Genomic DNA, 24,339 nt, shown 5'->3' with positions numbered 1-24,339 from the left:
CTCTGCAGCTGATTTGAATTAAATGGATCTCCTGCTCTCCTCACCTCAGTCTCTCTCTCTCTCTCGCACCCTTTCCCTCTCCCTCACTCCCCCTGTGTCCCACTCTGTCTCGCTCTTGGTGGTTGGGACATGCAGCTATTTTTTGCTTTCTCTTGTATAATTCAATCTGCCGCGCATTCCCGCTCACAGTGAGGGGCTGTTTGTGCACTTGTGTGCCCTCTGAGCTGTGATGTGGTCAACGAAGAACTGTGCTTGTATGTGTGTGTGTGTGTGTGTGCGTGCGTCCACCCTAAAAGCTCTGCGACCGCTGTCTCGACATTTGTCTTAAAACACTGTGAGTGCTTTTCCTAATTTGCGCTGATATGAAAGAACATTCTTGGCTCAAATATACAACATTGCATGGTGCTCTCCTCTTTTTCAGCTGAATAGAGGATGAAAGAGGAGAGTAGCTGAATAGACCATTGAGATCCATCCGTCCCCATTCTGCAGTGGTCCTTTGGGACATGACTGCACACCACTGGCAGAGCTGGAGTCCTTGGCGAAGAGACTGGATAATCTTACAGAGCTCTTCATCAGTTAATTACCATTCTTTCTTTTGAGGAGCGGGAGGCGAGGTGAAAGGGGGGTCGTAAAAGAATCTCAAAGCCCCCCAGCTAAGCTCTGGGTCACTGATTGACTGCATCAGAGCACTGTATGACAAAGCGAGCTCACTTAAGGGGGCGGGGTTCAATCTGAGCCTCTGCTTTATTAGCAGATTTTTGTTTGGCCATAAAACGGGCTTAATTTGGACATATCTGCTTCTCTCAACCAGATTGGGGTTAGGATTAGGGTCAGTATGAACCAAAACCATTCTGTGAATGTGCTTTTCATTGCAGTGAGATGAACCTTTGCCAGAAACCCCAAAGATCTTCCAAGACCACTAGGGATCATGAAAGTTTCAAATTTGTCAAATGCTCAAATTGTGCTTCTTCTTTCTGATGACATACTGCTGTGATTCCTTCCAGCCTGATCAGGTTTGCATAATATCCACACAGACATACTCCTTGGGCAGCCTGGAAAGCGAGCGCAGCTGCAAAAGCTGTTACGAAGCAACAGAGAAGTAGGGGAGGAAGATGGGAACAGGGAGAATGAGCATGCGAGAGTGAGTGACTACAGATGCAGGAAACAGACCATCTCTATGAACTAGACAAGATCTATTCCTTAGCCTGGCCTTAAATGGGGAGGGCTTCCTCTCATCAGAGCAGGATGGTCCTGGCTGAAGGGAGATATTTCCAGCATAGGAGCAGAAAGAAAATGCACAAGAAAATAGGAAATGACGGGAACAACTTGAAGGACAAAGGAAATGAACAGAAGATGCTCTGGGCAAGATGGGAGGGCAAAGCAAGCACGGATGGCGCAAGAGTCCTTGAAAGAAGACCTTCGGAAGAGTGCCGCTCCGCCACCAAACACGGTGAATAATTAATGAAGGCCAAAAAAGGGTTTTAGGCAGAGTTTGATCGGGTTTCTCTGAAAGGACCATGAGACCAGTCAAATGCCCTCTACCAGCCCACTGCTGGGGGAAAGTTTGAAGGCCATGCACATCTTGTTGATATTCAAGAATCACAAGCTGTGAAAGCATCCACTCATTGTGACCTTTGTGCCAAACAGGTGCAGTTGAAGGGATGTGGGTCAGCCAATTGCAAAGGAGTCTGTAGCGGTGGCCAGGTGCCTCTAATCTGCCGTGCTGCCGTTGTAGAAAACACGGCTTCAGATCGCTGCCTCACAGTTGCGTCAATGCAATTATTGACCCTTGGCTAAACCTTCAGAGTTGTCAGGGTTCAAAGAACTCCTCAGGATGATCGATATCCATTACCGTACTCTCAGTCCATCTCGGTGCAGGATCGCTCTGGGAAATGGTCGTCTCAGGAATGTTAGGTCATTGGTGTGTGGTTGTCTTGACTTGAAAATAGACAAACCTGTTGTTGCTGTTTCAAACTGACTTGGGTCCTCAGGTTCTGCAGGACACATGTAGAAGTATCAGGAGGCCACTATTTCCAGCTATTATTTTTTTACATGTTTGGCTCTTTTCTCACATCCCCTGCACTCATCTTCTTTTCCACGTTCCTCTTTCTCTTTCTCTGTAGGTCTGTTGCTAGTTTCATCCCCCTGTTCCTGAGATTATCTCTGATTTGAGTTGAAAAATGTTCCACATGTAGGGCCCCTTTGAAATATGGCAACATTTCTGCATCTATACCATCTGCGTTTACGCCGCCCCAGTGTTTTTCACTATAATGGATTCGCCATGCGGTTGTTTTCCGGCTTGGTCCTCACCCTGTTGTTGCCACCCTGGGGAATTTTGCGACAAGGCTCATGCTATTTCTTGACGGGGTTTGCTCTTTGGATCTTGGTTGAAAAATCTTGAACAACAAAAAGGGAAGTTTAACCCTTGCTCAGTTGATTTATGAGAGTTGTTGAGCTTTGTGTTACCCCTCCCACTCACCCCTTTCGCTCCTGAAGAGACCCCCAGCTTTGTGCATGCTTCAGTGGGCACATTGGCCTTAAACCTCCCATGCGTGGCCTTCTGGCTTTCCCTGGAGGGAGTTTCAGGATTCAGAAATTTGACAGAGTTTTAGTTTCCCCATTCTGCTCTCCGTGTTGGGACTTTGGACTTGTAAACCACAGTAAAGTCAGATTATCCTCATTTTTATTGGTGATATATGTGTCCCTTAAAACCTACTTTACCACAGAGGAAATAAAAAAGTGGTATATACTGTAGTAAATTCTTGAGATGCACTGATGGTCCAATGGCCAGATGTCTTGTATTTCTAAGAAAAGCAAATAAAAGCACTTGAAGAATTACAAAACTCGTTCAAACTCGACATTTAGTAATATTGTCTCTGCTTCATCTCTGACATCATGCTCCTGCAACTTTTATGTCTAATTTAGTGCAATATTACCTCATGCCTCTAAAGGGCTTTAGCCAGCTTGGCCCCCCAGAAAGGAGTAGTTCTCGTCCTTCTAATCTCTGGTTATGTTCTGTGTTACGTCCAACAGATGCATTAATTCTGGCGCGACGTCATGAGGGCACATTTTATCCAGATCACCAGTAATAAATGGCCCAGTATGTTTTTCATTTCACGACTTTTTACAGGCAGTATTTAATATGTGGTTTTGGTTGTGTTCACTCATGCATTGTAGGCCCCACACTCTGAAAATATATCAGCAATGTTTTGTTTCAAAGTAATTTTAAATGCAGCTTTATAATGGACAAATATCCACTTTGGTTTTACTTTTTTAACTTTTGATGCTAAAATTAGTGAAAGTAATGTTGTAATCTTGATCGATCCTGGTTGGTTTTTGTAAAACTTTGCTGTGAATATTTACGGTTCCCAGCAGATGATTCAAGATGAGTTTGGTGACACCTTGACCTTGTGTCTGGAACTTATCTCTGGTCAAAATCACCCTTGACCAGCACTTCAGTCCTTATCAACCTGTCTTGATAACTAATAATGAGATGTCCATGTAATCTGTCTGGGATGTCACTTGGTCCTCGTCTGTTCGAATGTGTAGATTATCATGCAATATACAGATCACCATGATGGACTCTTTACATTCATTTTTATTCAATAACTGTCCTCTTGTGCCTCCAGCTGAACCCTGGAAAACGAGAATGCATGCACACCACATGCTGTTTACTGTGGCAGCACGAGCAAAGTTGGCAGTTTGTTGTCTTTGCATCATAGCCTGCAACATATTTCACAACGTACTCTATTTCCTCAGCCTCTGTGGGAGGCAGATTTGTTCTGGCAGGGAATGAATATGTACAGGTGATGTTACTCAAGGAGACGCCTGCTCAACCCTCGGGAACAAGGAAGGTCAGAGGTCAGTGTTGTGAAGTGAAACAACTGTAGGGACTGGCTGCAAACTTTTCTGGTAAAGTTAAAGAAACCGGTGATAGTAAGATAGATTTTAAAAGAATACAATCGAAAAATCCTGTCTCCTCCCTTCAGGCCTCACTCTGAAGCCACTTCCCCAAAACACACGAACGAGCACTGCCCGACAACCACTGGAGGACGAGGAGTAGTGATGAGAAGACTTCAATAAAAATAGTGATGATTGTAGTTACATTGATTGTGTACTGGGCAAAATGTGGGTGCCCTACAAGTACTGTGCCTGAAAGCGTCCCGTGCAGCCACGCACACACTTAAGCTACAGACACACTGGATCCATTGATGGACGTCAAGCTGATCCCATTCGGATCTGGCTGTGAGGTGCACGGTGAGTTGACGGACTCGTTGCCGTATCTAAATTTGCATAATCAAAACTCTTCAACTTTGTGCAAATGAGTCCGTCCAGCGCGACCACCAGGCGTGCAAAAATCAGATCCAGCTGTCAAACCAGGCAGTGCTGGTGAAACATGAGTCCACATTCTGTTACTGCTTTGCCTATATCTCAACTATAATATATGTCAATATATACAGTATATATTCATACTGTCATCTAGGTCAAAAGAGACCAGACCAAATGTCCTTTAGTATGAGACTGTAACTTTTGAAAGAAGAAATAATATGATCCTCCTCTTACAAATGAAAAGTTGGATTTATAAGCAATAGAACACACCCTTGCTTAATTCAATAAACTTGGTCTGGAAGGACCAGCTTTTTGTGGCTAATGTTAGCAAACTTTACAAAGATGTTTCTGTATGACAGACGTTAGTGACACTGAGTCTTTTTGCAAACTTTTTGACTCCACTTTAGACTGTTACAGGAGGAGAATGGAGGTAAACACAACATGCTAATTTGTTGATTTCCATCTGTGGCCTTAGTGGCCCCCGTCCAGCAAAGCTTGCATAGTCACACCATATATGGCCATGCTTCATATCTCACGTGTGCAACACAGTCATTATCAGCCAAATGATTCCTTACATGCACACGCAGCCTCAAACTGTGTGCTTCTTCACTGCCAGAGCAGAACGCAGCTGCAGAGCTAAACTAATGTAAAAGATATTTTAACAAGATGCTTCTTTTACACAGCAACAAATCACAAACACTAATCAAACCCAGGGAACTTGTCACTTTATTAAATCTGATGCCAAAACTTGAGCATGCATGCATGCATGCGTTTGTGTGAGTGAATATGAGAGCTCTGAGATCACGATGAAGTAATATCAGCTTTCTCCTGGACACCAGTGTGTACTTCTTGCCTCTGCCAGCTGTAGAGGAGGTTGTTTGTTTGAGGAGATCGGGATCTTTCTTGGCACTTTTTCTCCAGTCTGTCAGTCGAGGGCCCTCACCAGAGAGGCCCACAGAACTTGTCAATGCCATGATAACCTCTAACTCTGGACGTGATCTGAGACGTCCTGTGGATACCTACGCATTCAAGTGTGAGGCCAGGCTGCTCATTGGAGGTGGTGCTGACGGGGTCCTGCTGCGCTGCCTGTGCATTTATCCAAAGCTGGGATGGGGATTTACATTTGAGGCTTTCAGGGTTATCACTCCTCTAAGCTGACTTTCTTCACATTATTGTCAGCGCCACAAGTGATTTGTCGGACTTATTAGATTTTTTCTGTATGTCATGTATTGTAGGCAACATTCAGAAATGATTTTCGTGTAGTTTGAAAGAACCGAAGAGGCACTCTTCAGGAAATTATGAGATGTAATCATAAGGACAAAATCCCTGAAAAACATGTCATCCCCATCTTTCCCACACTGGATTTTGGTTTATGGTTTTAGTTACGTTGGTCTCGTCCAAGTGCCTGAGCCCCTGCCAACCCAGCGCGATATGGAACACGTGCTGTTTTCCTTTGGCAGTTAGCTCTTATGATGAACTTTGGCTGTCTCTGATTAAACTTGTTTTATCCCACTGAATCAATGCTGTTGGCAAAGGCTGTCCCCTTTGCTTTTATGTGGGGCTCGTTGCCATCTTTATTCCACATGTATGATTTATTTTCAAAGGCTGCTATATCACAATGCTGTGAGAGAAAGTTCGGAGCTTTGTTTTCTTACAACAGAAAGCTTATCTCGGGGCGTTGATTTTGAGATTTTCACTGAAAACAAACGAAACAGAGCTTTTATGAGTTGCTTAATATGGATTTGTTGTAAGATCTCACAACACATACCTGAATCCAGGCCAGGAAATCACAATGTAGTTGTGTTACAACAATAATAAAGGGGACACAAAATCAGAACAGCGGACACAAAAAAGGAGAAGGCCTCCAACAGTGAAGGAGAAGTGGATTAACGGCGAAAAGCTGAACATATCGGCAGTAAACAAGACAGGACATAAGCTAAATAGGATTTTCTGCTATACATGATTGAATTAAAGTGTATATATGTGATTTTTCTTCTGTGACTTCCTACTATAAAAACATATCATGAAGTCACTTTGAAAGCTTTACGAGCAGTGTAGTCGGTGGAAGGAGACACATGCATTCATTCTAAAAGATCGCAAAAGAAATATGTAATTCTACTGTATCCCTCAGTTCTTAAACTTTCGTTCTGTAATCTCATGTGTCGTTCAAGATTTTTAGACTTCAATACAGTCTGAGTCACCTTTCATTCCATTAAATCCACATTTTCACAGGAAGCCTGCATAAAACAAGTTTTCTGGCTTTTAAATGTTGGAGAACTTGTGTGCAGACTTTCTGGGAGTGACTTGAGAAGTAAGCGGTGGAGGATCTGCAGTGCAAACCAAATGTAATTTCAGGCAATTAGATTTCTGGGTTTAGATGTGTGCAAAGCCATCATAGTAGAATTTAATATACTGCATAGCAATATGTAATCCAGGGAGCTACGTCAGCATTTCAGTGCTAAAAACAACAAGCAAATAGCCTCATTTTCAGGTTTGTCAGTAAATTGCAGTGCAGAATGATCATGAGTCAAACTTGCAAAGGGAACAAAATGACAACAAAAGAGCTCTATATTAAGAAAAGACTATATTTGCTCAAAAAAGTTCCTGTTGTTCAAGAAGCCAATTAGAGGCCCCATCCGTCCAATTAGCTATAAGTGCTAATTGTAGAGGGTCGCAGGAGTGGCTGGAGCCAACCTGAGAGGCCAGTCAATCACAGGGCTGATATATAGAGACAGACAACCACTCACGCTCAAAATGAGGAGCAGTTTTGCCAAAAAATAAACCGTTTTTGACAGTTTGTGTCTGTGTTTTCCCGTTGGAGGTGCTCCATCTCCTCCATAATAAAAGATCTTCTTCTTCCCTCCTGTGCCACTAAAAGTCGACCAAATCCTGACAGCCAAGAGGAGACGAGCACTCTGTGTTAGTCTCAGCGCTGCTGATGGCCTGTGAAAGGGGGGATTTTTTTTTCCTCTTCACTTCTGGATGACTGAGTAATTTCCTCCCTGGGATCCACCTCGCTGAGATGAAATGCATGTAGAGAGAGTGGAGTTGGTTGGGGGGAGGAAGTAGAGACTGGAATGCCTGGGGTGCATTTTTTCCCCCCAAATGAAAAGCAGGTGACTGTTCATTGTGGGACCGTTTGGTTAGTGGGAAGAGGAGAGCGGAAGAAAAGGGAGGAAGGAAAGACCGAAAAAAAAAGAAACCTCTCGTCTTTCTGGTGTTCAGCTGTGAATCGTTGCCCGCTGCACTTGTCCTTTAGTACCCTGCTTACAATTAGGGGATTCCCAGTCGCTTCCTTCTCCAACTGTTCAACGCATTGTAAGATGTCATTCAGGAAAAGCCGGCTGAAGACGTTAATTGGAGCCAGGCTGATTCTTAGTGGAATCATTTTTATCTGCTCTCCAGTTTGTGCTGAAGAGGCGATGAAGAAGCCACAGCACAACAGCCTGTCGGCCCTCCACTATCATGGAGCATTGTTCCTATCTGAAGCTGAATAATCGCCATAGAGTGAACGCAGTGTGTCTAAAACAGGGAATAATACAGGCACAAACAATGTTTAGACTTGTGCAGATAGCTAATTAGTGTCAGATGTGATGGAGTCAAAAGGGTAGACAGAAATATGGGGATCAGCAGAAAATGGTAGTGTAGGCGTTTGTGTTTGTTGAAGGAACAAAGCCGCTGCCGAATCCTTCTTTTGTTGCTTAAGCTCATCTTTCTCACACTCATAACGTTATTGTAGGGGATGGGATGAATAATTCACTCTCTTCATTGTGTAGCACATGACTCACAGGTTTTCACTTCACATGCACTTCACTCATGGGTGGCGAGGTAAAACGTTCCTTATCTGATTTTGAAGCTGCGGTGTGTGTTACCTTTGTGGTGGTGCTTTTTTTTTTTCAGTGTGTAAATTTACACTGGAGCCAGGATGATTTACTGGAGTGACATTTAATCTGACGCTGAATGTTGAGTGTGAAACGTGGTAAAATTCATAGTAACCTTTAACAAGATGAACATGAAATGTCCAGGTGAGCCATCTCGATCTGATTTATACTAGGTTGAAAAATGAAGCCTGGAAAACAAATTAATGAAGTCGCCTTTTCATTTTGACATCAGTTTATGTCGCATGTCTCCCATCTGCCCTTCCTCTCTGCTTTTGTCTGATCTAAAGAGGTAGAGGAGTCGATATACGCCAAGTTTACACATGGACTGTGAAAATAGTTGATTCATTAAGAATAGTTGATCAGGGTCATCTCTGGGCATCAGAAAGCCTGTCGTATAAAACAGAAGTGTGCTCTTTTATTAGATCCCCCCACTGTAGGAAGTGGGGGATCTAATAAAAGAGGCTATTGAGTTGCATTATGGGAATTGTAGGATTGTTTCTGGGACTTGACCCACACTGTTGAACTAAAAGTCAGGTGACTCTGATCAATCATTTTTGGCTCCTGTGAACCCTTGTGAAACATATTTAACTGCTAGGAGTGAAATTCTGGGCTAAATTTAAAAAGAAAAGGACAATACGAATAAAACTGGCATTAGTTTTGTTCACTTCCCATGCATCTTCATTGTCTGCACTTGTCACTGTGGCACTAAATTCTTATTTTTATTCTCTGATGTTCTCTGTTGTCAGCAGCAGATTTTGTCAGGCTGAAATGCAAACAGAAAGAAAACCTATTTCCTGTTATCTGGTCCCTTTTTCTGTCATCATTGACGTGGGCTTGACTCTCCTCACCGACTGAACTTTGAGTAATTTTTGTAAACGAATGGACAATATGGCAGATGACATCGTTGTCTCTGATTGGCCGTTCCTGCTCTGATCACTTGAAAGCTCCTCTCATAGTTGTACATTTCTCTGGAAGCAGGACGAAGTTACTTGATATTCTTCCACTTCTTACAAAGAACTTGTTCATTCTTAAGCTGGCTCTTGAGAAAGTGTCATTCCCAGCTCTCTCGGAGATGGCTGAGAAGACATAGATGGATGGGGTTTATGCTATAAATTAAATTTTGCTGCACATGTAACCATGCTCAGTCACACTCCGTCACTGGCTGGTTCAAAACCTCTCGACTCTGCGTTGTGTATATTTTTATAAAGAAGTTGGGAAGATGAAGTTTCTTATTCATGCTGTTTATTAGACAACCTGGTAAACAGGAGAACACTCTGGTCAGTGGGCTCTGGCGTCTCGTGCACAGCACACTATAAAAGGAGCAGCGCATTCATTTATGCTAATGCTCGCTAGATAGCTTAACATCCTTAAGCGCGTAGTATGAAGTATCCCTCACACACTCTACATTCAAGTAGTTCATACTGCATAGAGATTTATAGAATAGACAAAGGTTCATCGTCCAAATAAACATTTATCTGTCCGTGCTGTGCTCCACAACCTACCTCATGCACGCCTCTCGGGAACTGACAGCGCCACACCGATCCCGGTGGCACACTATAGCTCCTGAGGGGGCGCTATTGAACCAATAACAATAAAATGAATAAAAACCAAATTACAGCAAGTGGAATTATTTACCATTTATACCCTGTTACACATGATTCTTCAGATCTAAACAGTTGCAAATGCAAACCGGCAGTAAATCGCCATCATTTGGCCTCACTTTGTTCAGTCCAAACGATTCTTTCTCCCACTACATCCTCTTCTCTGGGAGCCTTCCTGTCTCCAGCCAGCTGTGTGTGTGTGTGTTTATGTGTTAGTGGGGTGTTTTGACAAAGCCTCTCCTGTAACTGGATCATGCATCATCAAACGAAGCACTTTGATTGCACTCTGATCACAACAAGGATTTCATTGATTTCCTTTTAGTTCAAAGTGACGACCTCTCTCCACTCTGCACCGCTCCCTTCACCCTCAGTGCAAACTTGCAGAGAAGCTGTTTGGGTTCTTTATAGTCGCCGTGGCCACGCAAGGGTTTGGGAAAAGGTGGATGAACAGGAGAAGTGGAGGTTTTACAGCTGGAGTTGGGGACTGAATGAGGGCATGTTGTGGGGGAAAGAGGTCAGGCAGAGGGGAAGAAGAGAAGTGGAGATAGGTCAAAGGTCAGCGGGTGCTTGCTGGCTCCTGTTTGCTGAGAAAGATGAAGAATAGCTGCTGTTTAAAGGGAACATGCAGGGTACAGAAACAGGAAGTGGGAACCACGAATGAGTTTTTACTTGCCTACACACCCACTGAGTGTCACGTATACACACACAGTCACAGATGGAGACATGTGGCGGTCCCCCAGCCCGTCCTGTTACAATGTCCATCCATGCATATGGTGTCCCATATGAGAGACGGCGGTGTGCTAACTCACTGATTAACCCAGTTGACTGGAGGGGCCTCGCTTGGTCTTCTGGCTCCACCAGGACGAACAATAGCCCCTGATTGGTGGGGGTGATGGTGCAGCGCTGCTCTGTGTGTATGTGTACATGCTTTTCATTGACTTCATTCAGACTGTAGGAAAAGGCTGTGACACAGAGGGGGAGGCCAGACTGCTCGTGCTTGTCTTGTCTGTTATTAGTGGCTTGTCTGTCTATCAGCCTGTCTGTCTGTCTGTCCATTTACTGTCTTTCTGTCTCTGACTTTCTGTCTCTTTCTGACTCACTGCAGCTAAACGTGTCCCAGTTCTAACTTTAACTTAACTTTGCTGGAAACACAGTGGCAACATTGTCTAGATGGGCAGTAAAATCATTGTTTGCCTGTTTCGACATTTACCAAATCACATGGAAGACAAAATCCACAGTGAATGCAGATGAGATTCTCTTTAAAACTGAGTTTGACCCAAAGGAAGGATTTGCGCCAGTCAGAGAAACTGCAGGTGCAGCGGGTTCAGTTTTTTTATACTACGTGCAGTAATTGCACTTAATTCAAATTCACCATTAGCTGCTTCTCATTGGCCTGCTGTTTTCATATTTAATACACTGACCCTTTATTGTATGTTGTATTATGTGTCCTGTAGTTTAATTGTGTTTTCATGCTACCTATACCTAAAAATTAATTTCCTGTTGTGGGACAGTGAAGATCTAAACTGAACAGACTAAATAACCAACACTGTTCTGATGATTTTGAGCCAGAAGAATCAAGTAAAAATAAAAATAAATCTAGTCTAATTCAAGTAAATCAGCTCTAGAAGAAAACAAAAAAATGGCATTAAAGTAGATATGATATATTTTATTACTTTTCCTGATGGCCGCCTGGTCTCAAATGTAAGTTTCCAAAACATTAGATGTAAGCATCAAGCCTTGAATATGAACGTGTCAGATGCTACCTGAACTCTGTGCTTTTTAACTGTATGTATGCACGTGTGTGAGTGTGCATGTGCACTGAACGCATGCAAACATGCACCCACGTCTGTATGAGGTAATGCACGAGGCGCTGAAAGTGAATGGTGGCGTAATCAGAGGTGAAATCAGTGTGTCTGCATGAGTCACACTTTCGAAGCAGTTGAGGTAATAGTTCTGAGTTCTGAACTCGAGGAGAAAAACAGGCCCTCGGTTACCTTATTCAGCAGGAATGTCTGTCGCAAAGCAGAGTCTGGAAGGATTTATCTCCATACTATAACATTACCGAACACATGCTGAAGCTGCACAGAGGCAACAGATTGGGTCCGATATTCACTACGTGATGAACTCTGCTATCAGAAATTTGGGACTCAGCGTTTGACAGCATTTCCAGATGTCTTTGAATATTTGCACACTTGAATAATGTTAATGATAACCATCGGTTCATTTCTCCACTTCGCCTGTCAGTTTATGCTCATGTGCTGAACGTTTTCAACCGTACCAGCAAGAAAAGAAAACGTCTTCCTGAAGTTAGTCAGTTTGATATTAGGTCTTCTTCTTCCCTGCCAGTCGCTCATCTTCCCTTTCCTGTCTGCTCGTCTGGCTCTTTTCCTGCCGCTCTTTACTTTGGCAGAGGATCCTGAAGTCCAGGTTCAGTTCCTGTACCCCCAAAGAAACTGGAATACACGTTATCAGATTCACTTCCACTGACTTGCATAATAAATTGCAGTTACTGATAAATAGAAATGATCTCATTGTAATTTTGAGTGAAAGAGATGTTGAAGTTCTCAGCTCTTTGTATTCTTCTCACAGAATATTTCATTTTTGAGGCCACAGGTTAAACATTAAAGCTGCACTGATCAAAATTAAGCCTTTCGCATTTTTGGCTCATTGTGGTAGTTTTGTATCTCTCTTTTCTGCTCTCCTGAACATTGTTTATTGTTCCAGCAGGCAGCAAAAGCTCTGACAAACTCACATTTAGCAGCAAATCAGTCAAATTTCTCTCAGGAGTTGGTGGAGACCAAAACAGAGCTCAAAAGAGAGTGAATATTAGACCAAGATTAATCAGTTGGCCAGAAACCAAACTCCAAATTAAAGATAATGTTGCTCTGTGTGTGCTGGATGTCTAAATAAGCATTGTTTGCCAGACCAGCTTTAGAAACTAATAATATGTCAATGCTTTGGTTTCATCTTGTTCTGCTGCCACCGAGTGCGCAAATAAAAAATCAAGTAAAGCAGCTTTAGGTTGTGGGATTGCTGAGGCTACCTGGACTGGACTTTTTGTCAGAAACATCAGTGTAAAATGTCAAGTGTAAAGGTCAGGGCTAAAGCTAAGGTTTGGTAATTCAGCGCCTCCCTCGAGGGTTCCTAGAATTCCTGTGAAATTAAAAATGACAGGGCAAAAATGCTCCTGATAATTAGGAGAAGCTCTGCAGCCGGCAGTAGACGGGCCCAACCCGAACACACACCACTGTGTGGATGAAAAGTGTGTGTAACGATTAGGAAAAATAACTCAGAGGTGAAGGCATAGAAGGTGCTGATTGGAGGATCTTTGTCTTCTTCAGGACCTTTTATCAGTGGGGAGACGTGTAAAAGGACTGTGGGATATTTAGAGATGCAGGGCATGTGTCTGCGTATGTGTGTGGATGTTTGTGTGTGCAGTGATGTAAAAGTGTGTTCATCTATATGTGTGTGTGTGTGTGTGTGTGTGTGTGTGTGTGTGTGTGCACATTTTTATGCTGGAGACTGCCTGTTTTGCCCGTGTGTGCTAATGAGTGTGAGGCAGGAGATTATGCGTGCGTCTCTAAGGGAACCAGAGTCTGTTCCCAGGAGCTGCAGTGCCTGAGCTGAGGGGGGTATGTGTACACCCTGACCCCAGCTTTCGGGGGTCCCGGTTGCCTGTCTGAAACCATTTCCTTCCTTTGTGGCCCATTTGAGAGCCCGAAGTGTGACGCGAATGTGAAGGACCGAGGCCATTTGCATGGTCCTGCAACACGTTGAAACCGAAAATAATCGGCGAGGGCCGCGTCTCTAAATGTATCTGCGGGGTTGCCTTTAGCTCTTTAATTCTGTGTTCTCCTCCCCCCTACCTCTCCCCATCACCCATATCTCCCTAATCGACTCCCCGTGCACTCCAGCCACCCCCCAAACAACAAACAATCTGAGTGGTGGGTGCATTGCTAATGATGGGAAACAATTAAGGGCTCACAAAAGGGAGCGTCCTGCTATACCGCTCTGCGCCGTATTTACATGGTATTTTGAGGTTAAACGACTGGAGCCTGGATTTCTGGTGAGGGCAAGAGGACTAAAATGGGCAGGCCTGCTGAAGAGATCTGCCTTTTGTTTGACTTTGTGAAGAAGGATGTGTTGGACTACTAACCACTCCACTGATACTGTGAATTAAACCCTTAAAGTTGAGGGAATTTCAACTTGAGCATCCTCGTGCACATCATACCCCTTGAACCTCGTTTCACCCATGATCCCCCCCCAGGAATAAGAGATGACAAATGTGTAAACAGGACAAGTGGCATACCAGTGGACGACTGGGACCCCCCCAGTGTCTGTCCTACTGGATCTGAATGGGTAGAAGCTGGGAGAGTGTGAGAAGGCTCAAGAGTGGTCAAAGAAGCCGCTGAATAGACTCCTAGATTGAGACATTCTTGCTGTTAAACACAGAAGTGTATAGGTGTGTGTGTGTGTGTGTGTGTGAGAGAGAGAGAGAGGCAGAGAGTGAAAGCTGAAGTTTTAAGTCCTTTACACACATGGAACATGTTACTCTGCTGGCTTCCTCTGGTTTAAGTGATGGCTTTTTGTCATTCAGTCGCTGGCGTCTGTTATGGAAATGTTCCTCGAGGATTCATTCAGACGTGACTGAACCGTTGTGAACAGAGTCACGGTGCAACATTTGGCACCTGAGACAAACCGCTGAACCAGCGGTGAGTTGAAAAAAGGGAGCATTTTCTGTCCTCTTGCATTTTTTTTTGCAGTTGAATCTAGCGCTGCAACGATTAATCGATTAGTTGACAACTATAAAATTAAACACCATTAACACCATTTATTTAAATGGTTTAAGTAATTATTTAAGAAAAACAGTTGCTTCATTTCAGCTTCTTGGAAGTGAACATTTTCTGGCTTCTTTATTCACTGAATATTTTTCAGTTGTGCACATTTTTCACCATTTTCAGACATTTATTAGACCAAACAATTACAAAATAATCGACAATGACAGTGACAATGAAAACATTGTTAGTTGCAGCCCTGATTGAAGCCTTAATTAATGACTTGTGAGAACAAAGGACCTTCATTCCAGTTTGCGAGGTGAAGAAACATAGTGAGGATTTGTATTTCCTCACATGTTCTATGAAAAGCATGTTGCTCGATATTCGTATTATGTAATCACAGTATGTATTTTGTGAAAAAAATCAGTGTTATGGTTTATTAAACTTTTGTTTGTGCATAAGAGATTAAAATTAGTGATTAATTATCTGAAGAAGGACGAGCTTTATTTAAACTGTGTGTATTGAACATTGTGCTGCTGCAGCCTTCACGTCAGTCTGACAGCATTCAGGTCCGACTTGCTGTGTTCGAGGTGGTCTGGACTTCAAGCTGAGGAGGACTGCTGCTGCTGCTGTTCTGATGTTACTTATTATTCAAACATTTAAAAACATGAACCATTTTTTTAAACCTTGAACGTTTTCCAGGCACATGAACGGTGATTTAGTTGCTTGTGACAGAGCAGTGAGTGGACAGGCTAAAGTGCATCTACAGTGGAAAAGCATTGCTTGTTGCTATAGCAACGTGGGCTGATTAAAGCGTTACACCCCACGCTGCAGAAGTAATTCGATTTGGAATCTGGAAAATGTGTTTTATGGATAAACCATGAGACAGAAAACACGAGTACAGAGAAGCATGTGTGCTTTTCTGTCATCTCTTTGATTTTTAAATACACGTTTAATACAACAAAAGCATATTGTTAATGTCCTCGCCCAAGTATCTATGTGGTAACTGCATCCAGAACAGATTACTTCATTGCAGACCAAAACCTCCATTCCTGTGGACTTAATGACTGTTTTGGATGATGTGGTTTTGAGAGGAGACACTTCGACAAAAGCGATTAAAGAGGGTGTTCCTGTAACACTTGCCTGCGGCGGGGCCGTATTCATTCTGCTGACAGTGTTGACTCCTTTTATGTTGACAATTGATTCCTGAACAGAATGGAAGTGAAACCAGAGGATTTTTTTTTTTTTGGGTCAAAACACAGCATGTGCGCTGCCTCATTCCAGAGGTATCAATTCCCACAAAGCCCGGTGTCGTTTTCACAGAATAGAGAAACATTTGAAGCCAGATACACACACTCATCCGCAATTACTACACACACTCAGAGTACCATTAAACCCACTTATCACCCCTTCCCAATCCCACGAAATCCATATCAAGACTCCCAACCCAGCAGGTGCCAGCCTTGGAGCTTTGGCATGGCGGCGCCTAGGATAAAACCATGCGTGGATGCCAGGCAGAGACCTACGGCCTGCCCCAGAAAAGCCCCCTTGCCAACATGGCGCAGCCGGCACAGCCATGGTCATTATTTCAGCCTGACTAGATTAAGCTAATCATGTTATGTAGTGGTAAGGCGTAACGGGGAGATGGAATGAAGGGTCGGCTGTCCTGCTGTTGCCATGTGGCTCGGAAATACAAACACTGCACTGTCACATAGAGCTCGATAAACATCAGAGGTCGTATCAGTCTGAGTTTCTAAACCTCCCAATGTGCTCATGAATTGTGTAAAACCAGCAATTCAGAGAATCAATAATGTATAATTATACAGTATGCATTGTTCAGAGCACCATCCTGTTGCAGATGCTTTTCAAAGGCTTACCAAACATATACTAAGATGAATTTTTTTAAATACTGCTGCTGACTTTTCCTCTAGCGCCACCACGAGGTTGACATTTATGGTTTTCGTTGACGTTTCACAACTCCTGAAATTTGATGATGTTATCGTGTAACATCCTTTAAAGTACGAGGAAAGATTTTACAAGTCTTGCAAATTATCACATCGACTATAAACTTATCTTTTGTCATGACGACCACCAGGTAAACTGTGTATGAATATGGCATTAATGTTACCAGAAATGTACGCTTGCACATGTTTGATTGGCCAACGCAGTGCTTGCAACATGACATCACGGTGCATTGATGCAAAAGTTGCTAACTTTTCTGGAGCTCTGTGTGTTGAAAATGCAGTTGCTAATATGGATCAAGCTCTAAAATGTTCAATCCTACACTTCCCATGATGCAGCTCTTGTGAGTGTCTTTTGTGATCTGCCTGATAAACTCCAGTGTCCCTCATCGATACAGTAGTTCTTACACTTGATAAAGCTCCTCCAGAGACAACGTTATCCATAAATGTACAATGCAGTGTGATGTGATTCGTAACAAAATGTGATGCGCAATGAGACGACTTCCACATCTGCACTGTCTGGAAATAATGCATCATGGGGAAACAGACAAGGGGCTTTCCTGTCCCTTCTGCTAAGCCAGTTCCTTCTGCTAATAACAGGACAGTCGGTGAATTTAGGAGTGAGGAGAGTCCGACAGATACTGAGTCTGGTTTGTCATTCAAGTGTTAGGTCTGTACTGTGATTGCACACCCTCAGCCGCTTTTCCGACACGTTGCCTTTTAGGATTGATGAGAAGGGGGAAAAAAAGGGGGTCATTAGTAGTTATAAGGTTACTGTGGTTGGTATTATGGGAATTATTCCAGAATATATCGTCTGCCATGCTTTGAGACTCTTAGGTCTCCCTGTATGAAAATTCCTGTGAGAAGTCCCCCAATATGCCAACCACATGGCTGCTTTTAGCGCTGTCCAGCATGCACACACACTTAATGGAAGCCTCATGTCTGGACGCCATGCTAAACTGGCACTTCCTGCCTTGAAAACAGACTTTTTCCCTTTAATCCCTGTGTAGAACATATGTACATTAGGGGCATTTAGTTGCATTAGAGACAGGAAGTTCAGAAATGTTTCTATATTGGAGGCTCTGTAATGTTTCCCTGTCTCTTCTAGTGTTTGATTTATTGTTTATATTGTTGTCACGGTCAAATCTTCTTTTTGATTCGACTCCTTTGATTTGATATCAGTAAAATTCTGTTCTTTGTTTCATCAGTGCTGTCTCTGGTAATGGCATAATTGGAGGTTACTTTAAATGCCATTCCACTGTATCTGGTGCAATATGAAACCTTTGTGGATAAGTACTTTTACAACATAATAACTGTAATATAGAAATTTGGTCAGGTTGTCTAAAGGGGATTGCATTGAACCACTGCTCCCATAGGATTGAACCTCAAAGGAAAAATGGCGACCAGCTGAGCAAACACCACAGAGATGATGTCACATTTCCCCACGGTCGGTCATTAGGGGGCAAATGGAAACACGATGCAGGTTTCTGGTAAAGACGCCGCAGGAAGCAATCAAACATCCAAAGCTTGACTTCTCTCTCTGCTCTCCAGCATCGGCAAGTTTACGAAGCCGGCAAGAAAAGGACTCGGGGGTCGAGATGGTGTACAGTAGAGGAAAGACAGCGGGCTGCAGACAGACCCAGGCGGATGTTTAACTGGGTGGGGAGTTTCTGCGATGAGTTGCATGGCACACCTGCAAGCAGGGAAATGAGATGACGGGACAAATGTTGGGGCGAGAGGATGAAAGAAGGAACTGACTTCTTAAGTGAGCTTTGAAGGACATTTTGACCATTTTACGTGGTGTTTTAAGCATAAACCACAGACAGTAGAAATGATCTGCCTGTCATGCTCTGGAGCTCAGAGATAAATGTGAGCATGGATGCATTTACGTATGTAATTATTCATGTATATTTTTTAACTGCAAGCTAAAAAAGGTTGAGTCACACCACCTGGCCTCACTGAAGTCCCGACAGGTCACGGCGTTTTAACACTAACATTCCACCTCTTTTGTCTTCTGTTATTGTTTTCTTAACTGCAGCCAGAGGAGTTGGAGGCTCTTCATTCCCATACTTTCCGGGTGAAGACTTTCAAGAAGGCCAAGCACTGCAGCGTTTGCAAACAGACCGTCATCCAAGACGGACTCATCTGCAGAGGTCAGTCACCTGTCCGGGAACGCCTTGAGCTTACTGTAGTAACAGTTTTCATGGTGGTCCCAGACACCTCCCAGTCTAATCACAGACCTCACAAAGGATGTTAAACCTCTATTCTTTTTATTGGCCAGCAGGGGGTTGCAAACAGAGGTCTGGATTTATGTATGCTTATGAGAAAATTACCAGACTCACTTGATTTATTAACTCAGTAAACATTTTCCTAATGAGTTGATGATCTCAGTCATTAGTGTCATGTCAACCTCAGTATAGCATGATGCTTATTTTGTAGATTGTAGTCTCATGTAGAGTAATGAAGCAGCACAGCAGCCTGTCAATCAGGACAGAGGTGTAGCGATGCGTATCGATGGCACTGTGTTCATTTACATAGCCGCTAACTTGTTTTTGGATATATTCTTCTTAGCACTTTGACACTTTCACAGTATGTCTTCAGCTCATCACAGTTAATTGCAGCATTTTAATTGCCTAAAAATATCTTGTTACTTATATATTACCAATATCTTGTACTAAGGTGCATTAGGTTGAAAAGTCTTGACTGTGAAGAAACCAAAGAATCCTCCTCAAAACTGATCAGTCGTACTAAATTGTGACTGTTGTTAATAACTTTTTAATGCTATTAGTAAGGACAATAGATTGACATTGTACAGGAGTATGTGGTTTCTTCACGGTTCTACTTGGCGTGGTAATGAATAAGGCAAACCTCACAAAGTATTGACTCTCGGGTGCTTCAGTGCTTCACTAATCTACCTTCATTACACAGTGTGATTGTTGTGTTGTCTCTGTGAGCTGGTAAGTAAAATGTGACTTTAGGCAGGTTGTAACTCTTGACATCAACCTTTCAGTTGTATCTCAAGTATTTGGCCATTGTTTTGTACTTTTAAGAGCCTGTTACATGTAAGATCTTATCTGATCACATTCTTCCTATTTTGTTGAGGGAATGTTTTGAAGGCCCGTACTCATATAAGGTCTCGACTCCCATTGCTTAGATGAATATTATCTTTTATGAATCGTTGCTCAAAATCAAAACAAGGAACGTAATTTGCATTCATTAAATTTCTCCAACCTAGAGCAAAAACCCACTGAGGGAATCTGCAGTAACTGCTCTTACGTGCTGGGACAACGAAGGAAATATCTGTTACAACATCCATCAGCGGTCTAAGTGAGGGGTCATCTGAGGTTACCTGGGGTCGTCTTTGGTCAAAAGAAGCCTCAGAAAGGCTAAGGGTTAACAGCTTCTCAGTTTCCTTAATGGTGTTCACTGAGGAGGGAATGTGGCTGACTGTTGACGAGTGGTTTGCATGGTTTGATAGATGCAGTCACTGATAGAATAGCGATAGAAACCTGTTTTTGTATTTGAAAAATGTACATTTTTGGAGTGAACAAATTGTTCCTCTGTTTTTCAAGCAAGCGTAACTTCATGAGGGTGCCAGTATCAAGCAGTATGTCATGCTTGTATTGTTTTTTTGTTTTTTGTTTTAGCCGATGCAGCTGCCAGTTGGGTGAGATTGAAACATAATGTGAAACCGCAAACAATTGCAGGAAAGTAACTGAGATTGAATAATAGAATTTAATGTGGTCACCATTTTCCAAACAGCCTCCATGCAGTGAACTCTTCCCATCTGGTGCTCCAAGTGGGTTAAAACAAAGTCGAAGTACATGTTGACCCCTGCTCACGTTGTAGTGGAAATGTCTGTTTTCAGACAGATAACGTCAAATGAAACCATGCGGAAACGGCTGGATGTTTGGTTTGGCACAGCAAGGGGGGAATATTCAGCTTGAAGCTTGCCAAACCTGACACAGGACGGGTTGATGTTTGAAGGGCACGGCTTAGAAAAACAAGAGCGCTCTCTGCACGTTGGTCTCTTTTTGGATGGTTTGACGTTTTGTTCTTGTGCTTTAATGTGTGCATTACTCATACTGGGAAAGTGGTCAGTTTGACACTGTCATAAAAGCAGTCAAACAATTCTTGCTATACGGTGCATATAGCGTGCAGAATTCTTTTAGCCTAATTCATCCGTGGTTAGTCCTTGAAGAGCAGGAAGGCTCTGCTCCACAAGTGGCCATCGAGCCAAGCAGCTGGGTTTACGAACCTTGATCACTTTTAATCCACCACTCAGATTTATCCTGCTGGTCTGGGATCAACGTCCCTGTCACAATCTTGCCTTCCTAACCTTTTCCACCCTTTAATGCTGAATGGAGTACATAGTCAGACATGAATTGAAGCTCTTACCTGCAGTTTTCCGTCATGTGGTTACATGCCAATCTAAGGAAATGACAGGTTAATATGTTAAACACAGATGATGCATTGTTGCCATCTCTAGGAATATGCGCTGTGTTATAATTTGGTCCTGTGACTACGCTGTAAGTGCAGTGTTTATATGCTGAAGTAATTCACAGAATGCAGATGGCTGCATGTTGGATCACTGAGTGCAAAGCTTGTCGTTTGAATCGTTGGTTGTCTGGGAAATGTTGTGTCGCTTTCATGATCTACAGCTGAAGGAGGCTAATTAAATCTGCAAAGTTCACCACCTGCATTTACTCTGTGATCTGACTGCTGAGTCCAGATGTTGTTTTTGTACAGTGGGATGTGTGTGTCATCACATCTTAACGTTGGCATCTTTGCTTCACGTGCTCAGTGCGCCACAGACAGCACTTTGCAGAAGCATGTCTGTCTGAAGTGACTTTCTCCTTATGAAGAGAGTCCTCCAGCCTCTTGGTGGAAGGAACACAGATTAAACAGTGTGAACCAGACTGTGCCGTAAGCAGAATTTATACCCACAAACCGATCTGTTAAATTCATGGAAAATAAATCTTACCCTCTGATACTCACTAAATGGAAATGTTTTAAAGAAAATAATCACCGCATTATTAAAGCAATGAGCAATTGACTAAAGTTACCATTTCTTCCCCCCGAAAGGATTTGTTGTATTTTGGAAAGGGTTGTTTATATCCAGAGAGTTGGACAGGCTGTTCCCATCACTCTGCTCTGGATAAATAATGTTCAGTAGTGTGTGCAGACAGTTGCTTAAATGTTCTCATAAAATGGCACAAGACAGCACCTGCGGCCGTCGTTGGTAAGAACTGATTTAAAGGAGAAATAAACCTTCATGACAAGGCTGCATTTCAGTCCGTTCTGATTTAATTTAGTTCAGTCTGATTCCCTCTCCCCGGTCATACCTTGGTTTGGTCATGTGTACGAGCACATGGTGTGTGTGTGTGTGTCTATGCATGCATATCTGCGTGTATGCATGTGTGTGTGTGGTTGAGACAGATTTACGAGGACGACACCAAGTGTCGACTTCTACAGCAGACATCAGCCGCTCTCTGGTTTTCTCGTCCTCTGTCTGTGTTATGACTCACTAAATTCACATTTTTGTCCAAAATAGAAACAACTAGCAGAATGGAGCGCCAGGGTCAGGGACTGGAGACGTGAGAAGTAATAGTACTGCAGTTGAGTATTTGAGTACTTCAGTATTTTGCACGTTAAGGCCAGTTCACTGGTTGTGGAGAACACAACACAGCCTCCAGAAACAGGTGTGTGGCTCTGGAGGAGGCGTGTATCTGTTGATAAAACCAGGCCCACTTCTGAAAGCCTAGACAGCGGTGTTTCCATGGAAACCAGGAGTTAGTTAACAGTTCGAATTAAGCCCATATGTATATCTTGAAAAATAGTGATATAGGGCACTGAATTTGTAGACTTTTCTGTTAATCATACAACCAATGGGACAACAGTTAGCTAGCTAACATGCTGTTTGCTATTGGCAACTGAAGGGACAAAAGGGGTTAATAACACGTTGCAAATTGCATCATGGGAAGTGTAGCACACTTATATCCTGCTATTAAAGTCAGGATATCTCACCTGTGCACATCCCTAAATGGAAGTACAATGCTGAAATGCAAGACAGTCCCTTTAAAGGAATAACCCGTGGTTTGGGGAAATGCTAAATATGAAGCTACAGCCAGCAGCTGGTTAGCTCAGCACAAAGACTGGAAGAAGGTTAGCACATATTTATGAAGGTTTATATAGGTCGATTAAACAAGATAAAACATTTTAATGGTGTGAACATCATCAGTGAGATGATAGATGTGCTAGTTGGGTTGCTGTTTCCCTCTTTCCAGTGCTGTGCTAAGCTAAGCTGCTGGTTATAGCTTCATAATTAACAAAGAGATATTAGAGTTGCACTGATCTTTTTCATCTAAATCTCCTCCAGAAAGTGAATAAACCTACGTCCCAAAGTGTCAGTGTATGCAGGCATCTGATTGCTGTAGCAGGAAGGAAAATCATCCAAAACTCCCCGTCATCTTATTCACGAGCCTCTGAAATACTGTGAAAATTCAACGTTGAAATGGAGACACATTGACAACACTGACGCATCGTGACAGAAATTGTTCTTCATAATGGAGCCGGACAGGATCTCGCCGCTCTCTCGGCCGTACAGCACTTCCCTTCTGCCGCTCTTGTTTACAAACATTCTCCAGTCACATGGTCTCGTAATGACACGAGCTCTTGGACTTCCTGTCTCTCTAGCGGTTGCCAGGATACAAGGTGTGAGTTGCTCTGACAATAGCCTGTTGACGCAGGTCAGGACTGCAGTTTTCCAGAAAGGAAGAAAAAAAGAGTGCCCTCTTTGGTAGGGTATTTTTGGAGAACTTGCCCTGAGGGCAGGAACTGGCTTTTATATTCACTGTGGTGCAGCTCAGGTTAGATAGATGGTTTGTGTGCAGGGGGCAGGTCAACAACAGAGTGCTGCTGTGGCTTTAAAAGGCAAAGTACGCCTGACAATCTGATCACAGACGACTTAATAGTTGATATAGTTCATGACGACACTTTTTATTGATGCTTATATTTGAGTTTGTCCCCCCCCGACCTGAAGGAAAATGCTAAAATCTGCAATCAGGTTTCTTCTGCTTCTCACAGCTGCTGTATTTGTAAGAGAAAAGAAAAAAATCAAACCACCTTCAAACAAATATACAAGAATCGGTCGGAGCTGCTTTTATGTGAAGGGTGTAGCTCTGCTCTGTTCTTGTTCTGGAGGCGACCACACCGCCGTCCCGGAGAGATTCATTGTAAACACAGATCTTCAAAGCCGAGCTGGAGACACACCACAGTAGCAGGTGTGTGTGTGTGTGTGTGTGTGTGTGTGTGTGTGTGTGTGTGTGTGTGTGTGTGTGTGTGTGTGTGTGTGTGTGTGTAGGCTATCATAGCTCTGTTCTTGACTGCTGAGCTCATACAGCTGGTATGCAGCAAATCCCGATGAGGGTTAAAACAGACTCGCACATGCAGAACCGAGCTTTGCTTTCATGCATTGATCTCACAGACATTAAGAAGTGAAAACATTGGTTTACTACAGTACATGAGCGTTACTACTTGTGTCAGTCTGTGTAGTGAGCAGCTGTCACACATTTATAAAGTACATACATAGTGCATAGATGCTGTCTTGTCTGCCTTGGTGCCGCTCCTTGATTTGGCAAAGTCATTAGTTTAATAGGTGGAGCAGCTGGATGAAGATGACCACTGTTTTTTTTTTGTGGGTGATGGATAGTGACTGTCTGCCAGTCTAATATCATTATCTTAATCTAGTGAACTGTCCAGACAGTGTCTTTCCGTGAGCACCGGCCGGGGG

The 24,339-nt window shown here is 43.1% G+C and overlaps 1 protein-coding gene across 4 annotated transcripts in view; it reads left to right on the top strand.

Moving 5' to 3' along the window:
* tns1b (tensin 1b) overlaps nt 1-24,339 on the top strand; it is a 146,989-nt gene that overhangs the window by 13,246 nt on the left and 109,404 nt on the right. For all 4 annotated transcript variants that reach the window (XM_041951270.1, XM_041951268.1, XM_041951269.1 and 1 more), the window contains exon 2: nt 18,586-18,700. In XM_041951270.1, the coding sequence (XP_041807204.1) occupies nt 18,586-18,700 (115 nt within the window). The remainder of the gene's footprint in view (nt 1-18,585; nt 18,701-24,339) is intronic.

This window comes from Chelmon rostratus, chromosome 13 (genome assembly GCF_017976325.1).
Source record: "Chelmon rostratus isolate fCheRos1 chromosome 13, fCheRos1.pri, whole genome shotgun sequence".
Taxonomy (NCBI): Eukaryota; Metazoa; Chordata; class Actinopteri; order Chaetodontiformes; family Chaetodontidae; genus Chelmon; species Chelmon rostratus.
The sequence above is the reverse complement of the archived record's forward strand: the minus strand, read 5'-3'. Positions and strand labels throughout refer to the sequence as shown.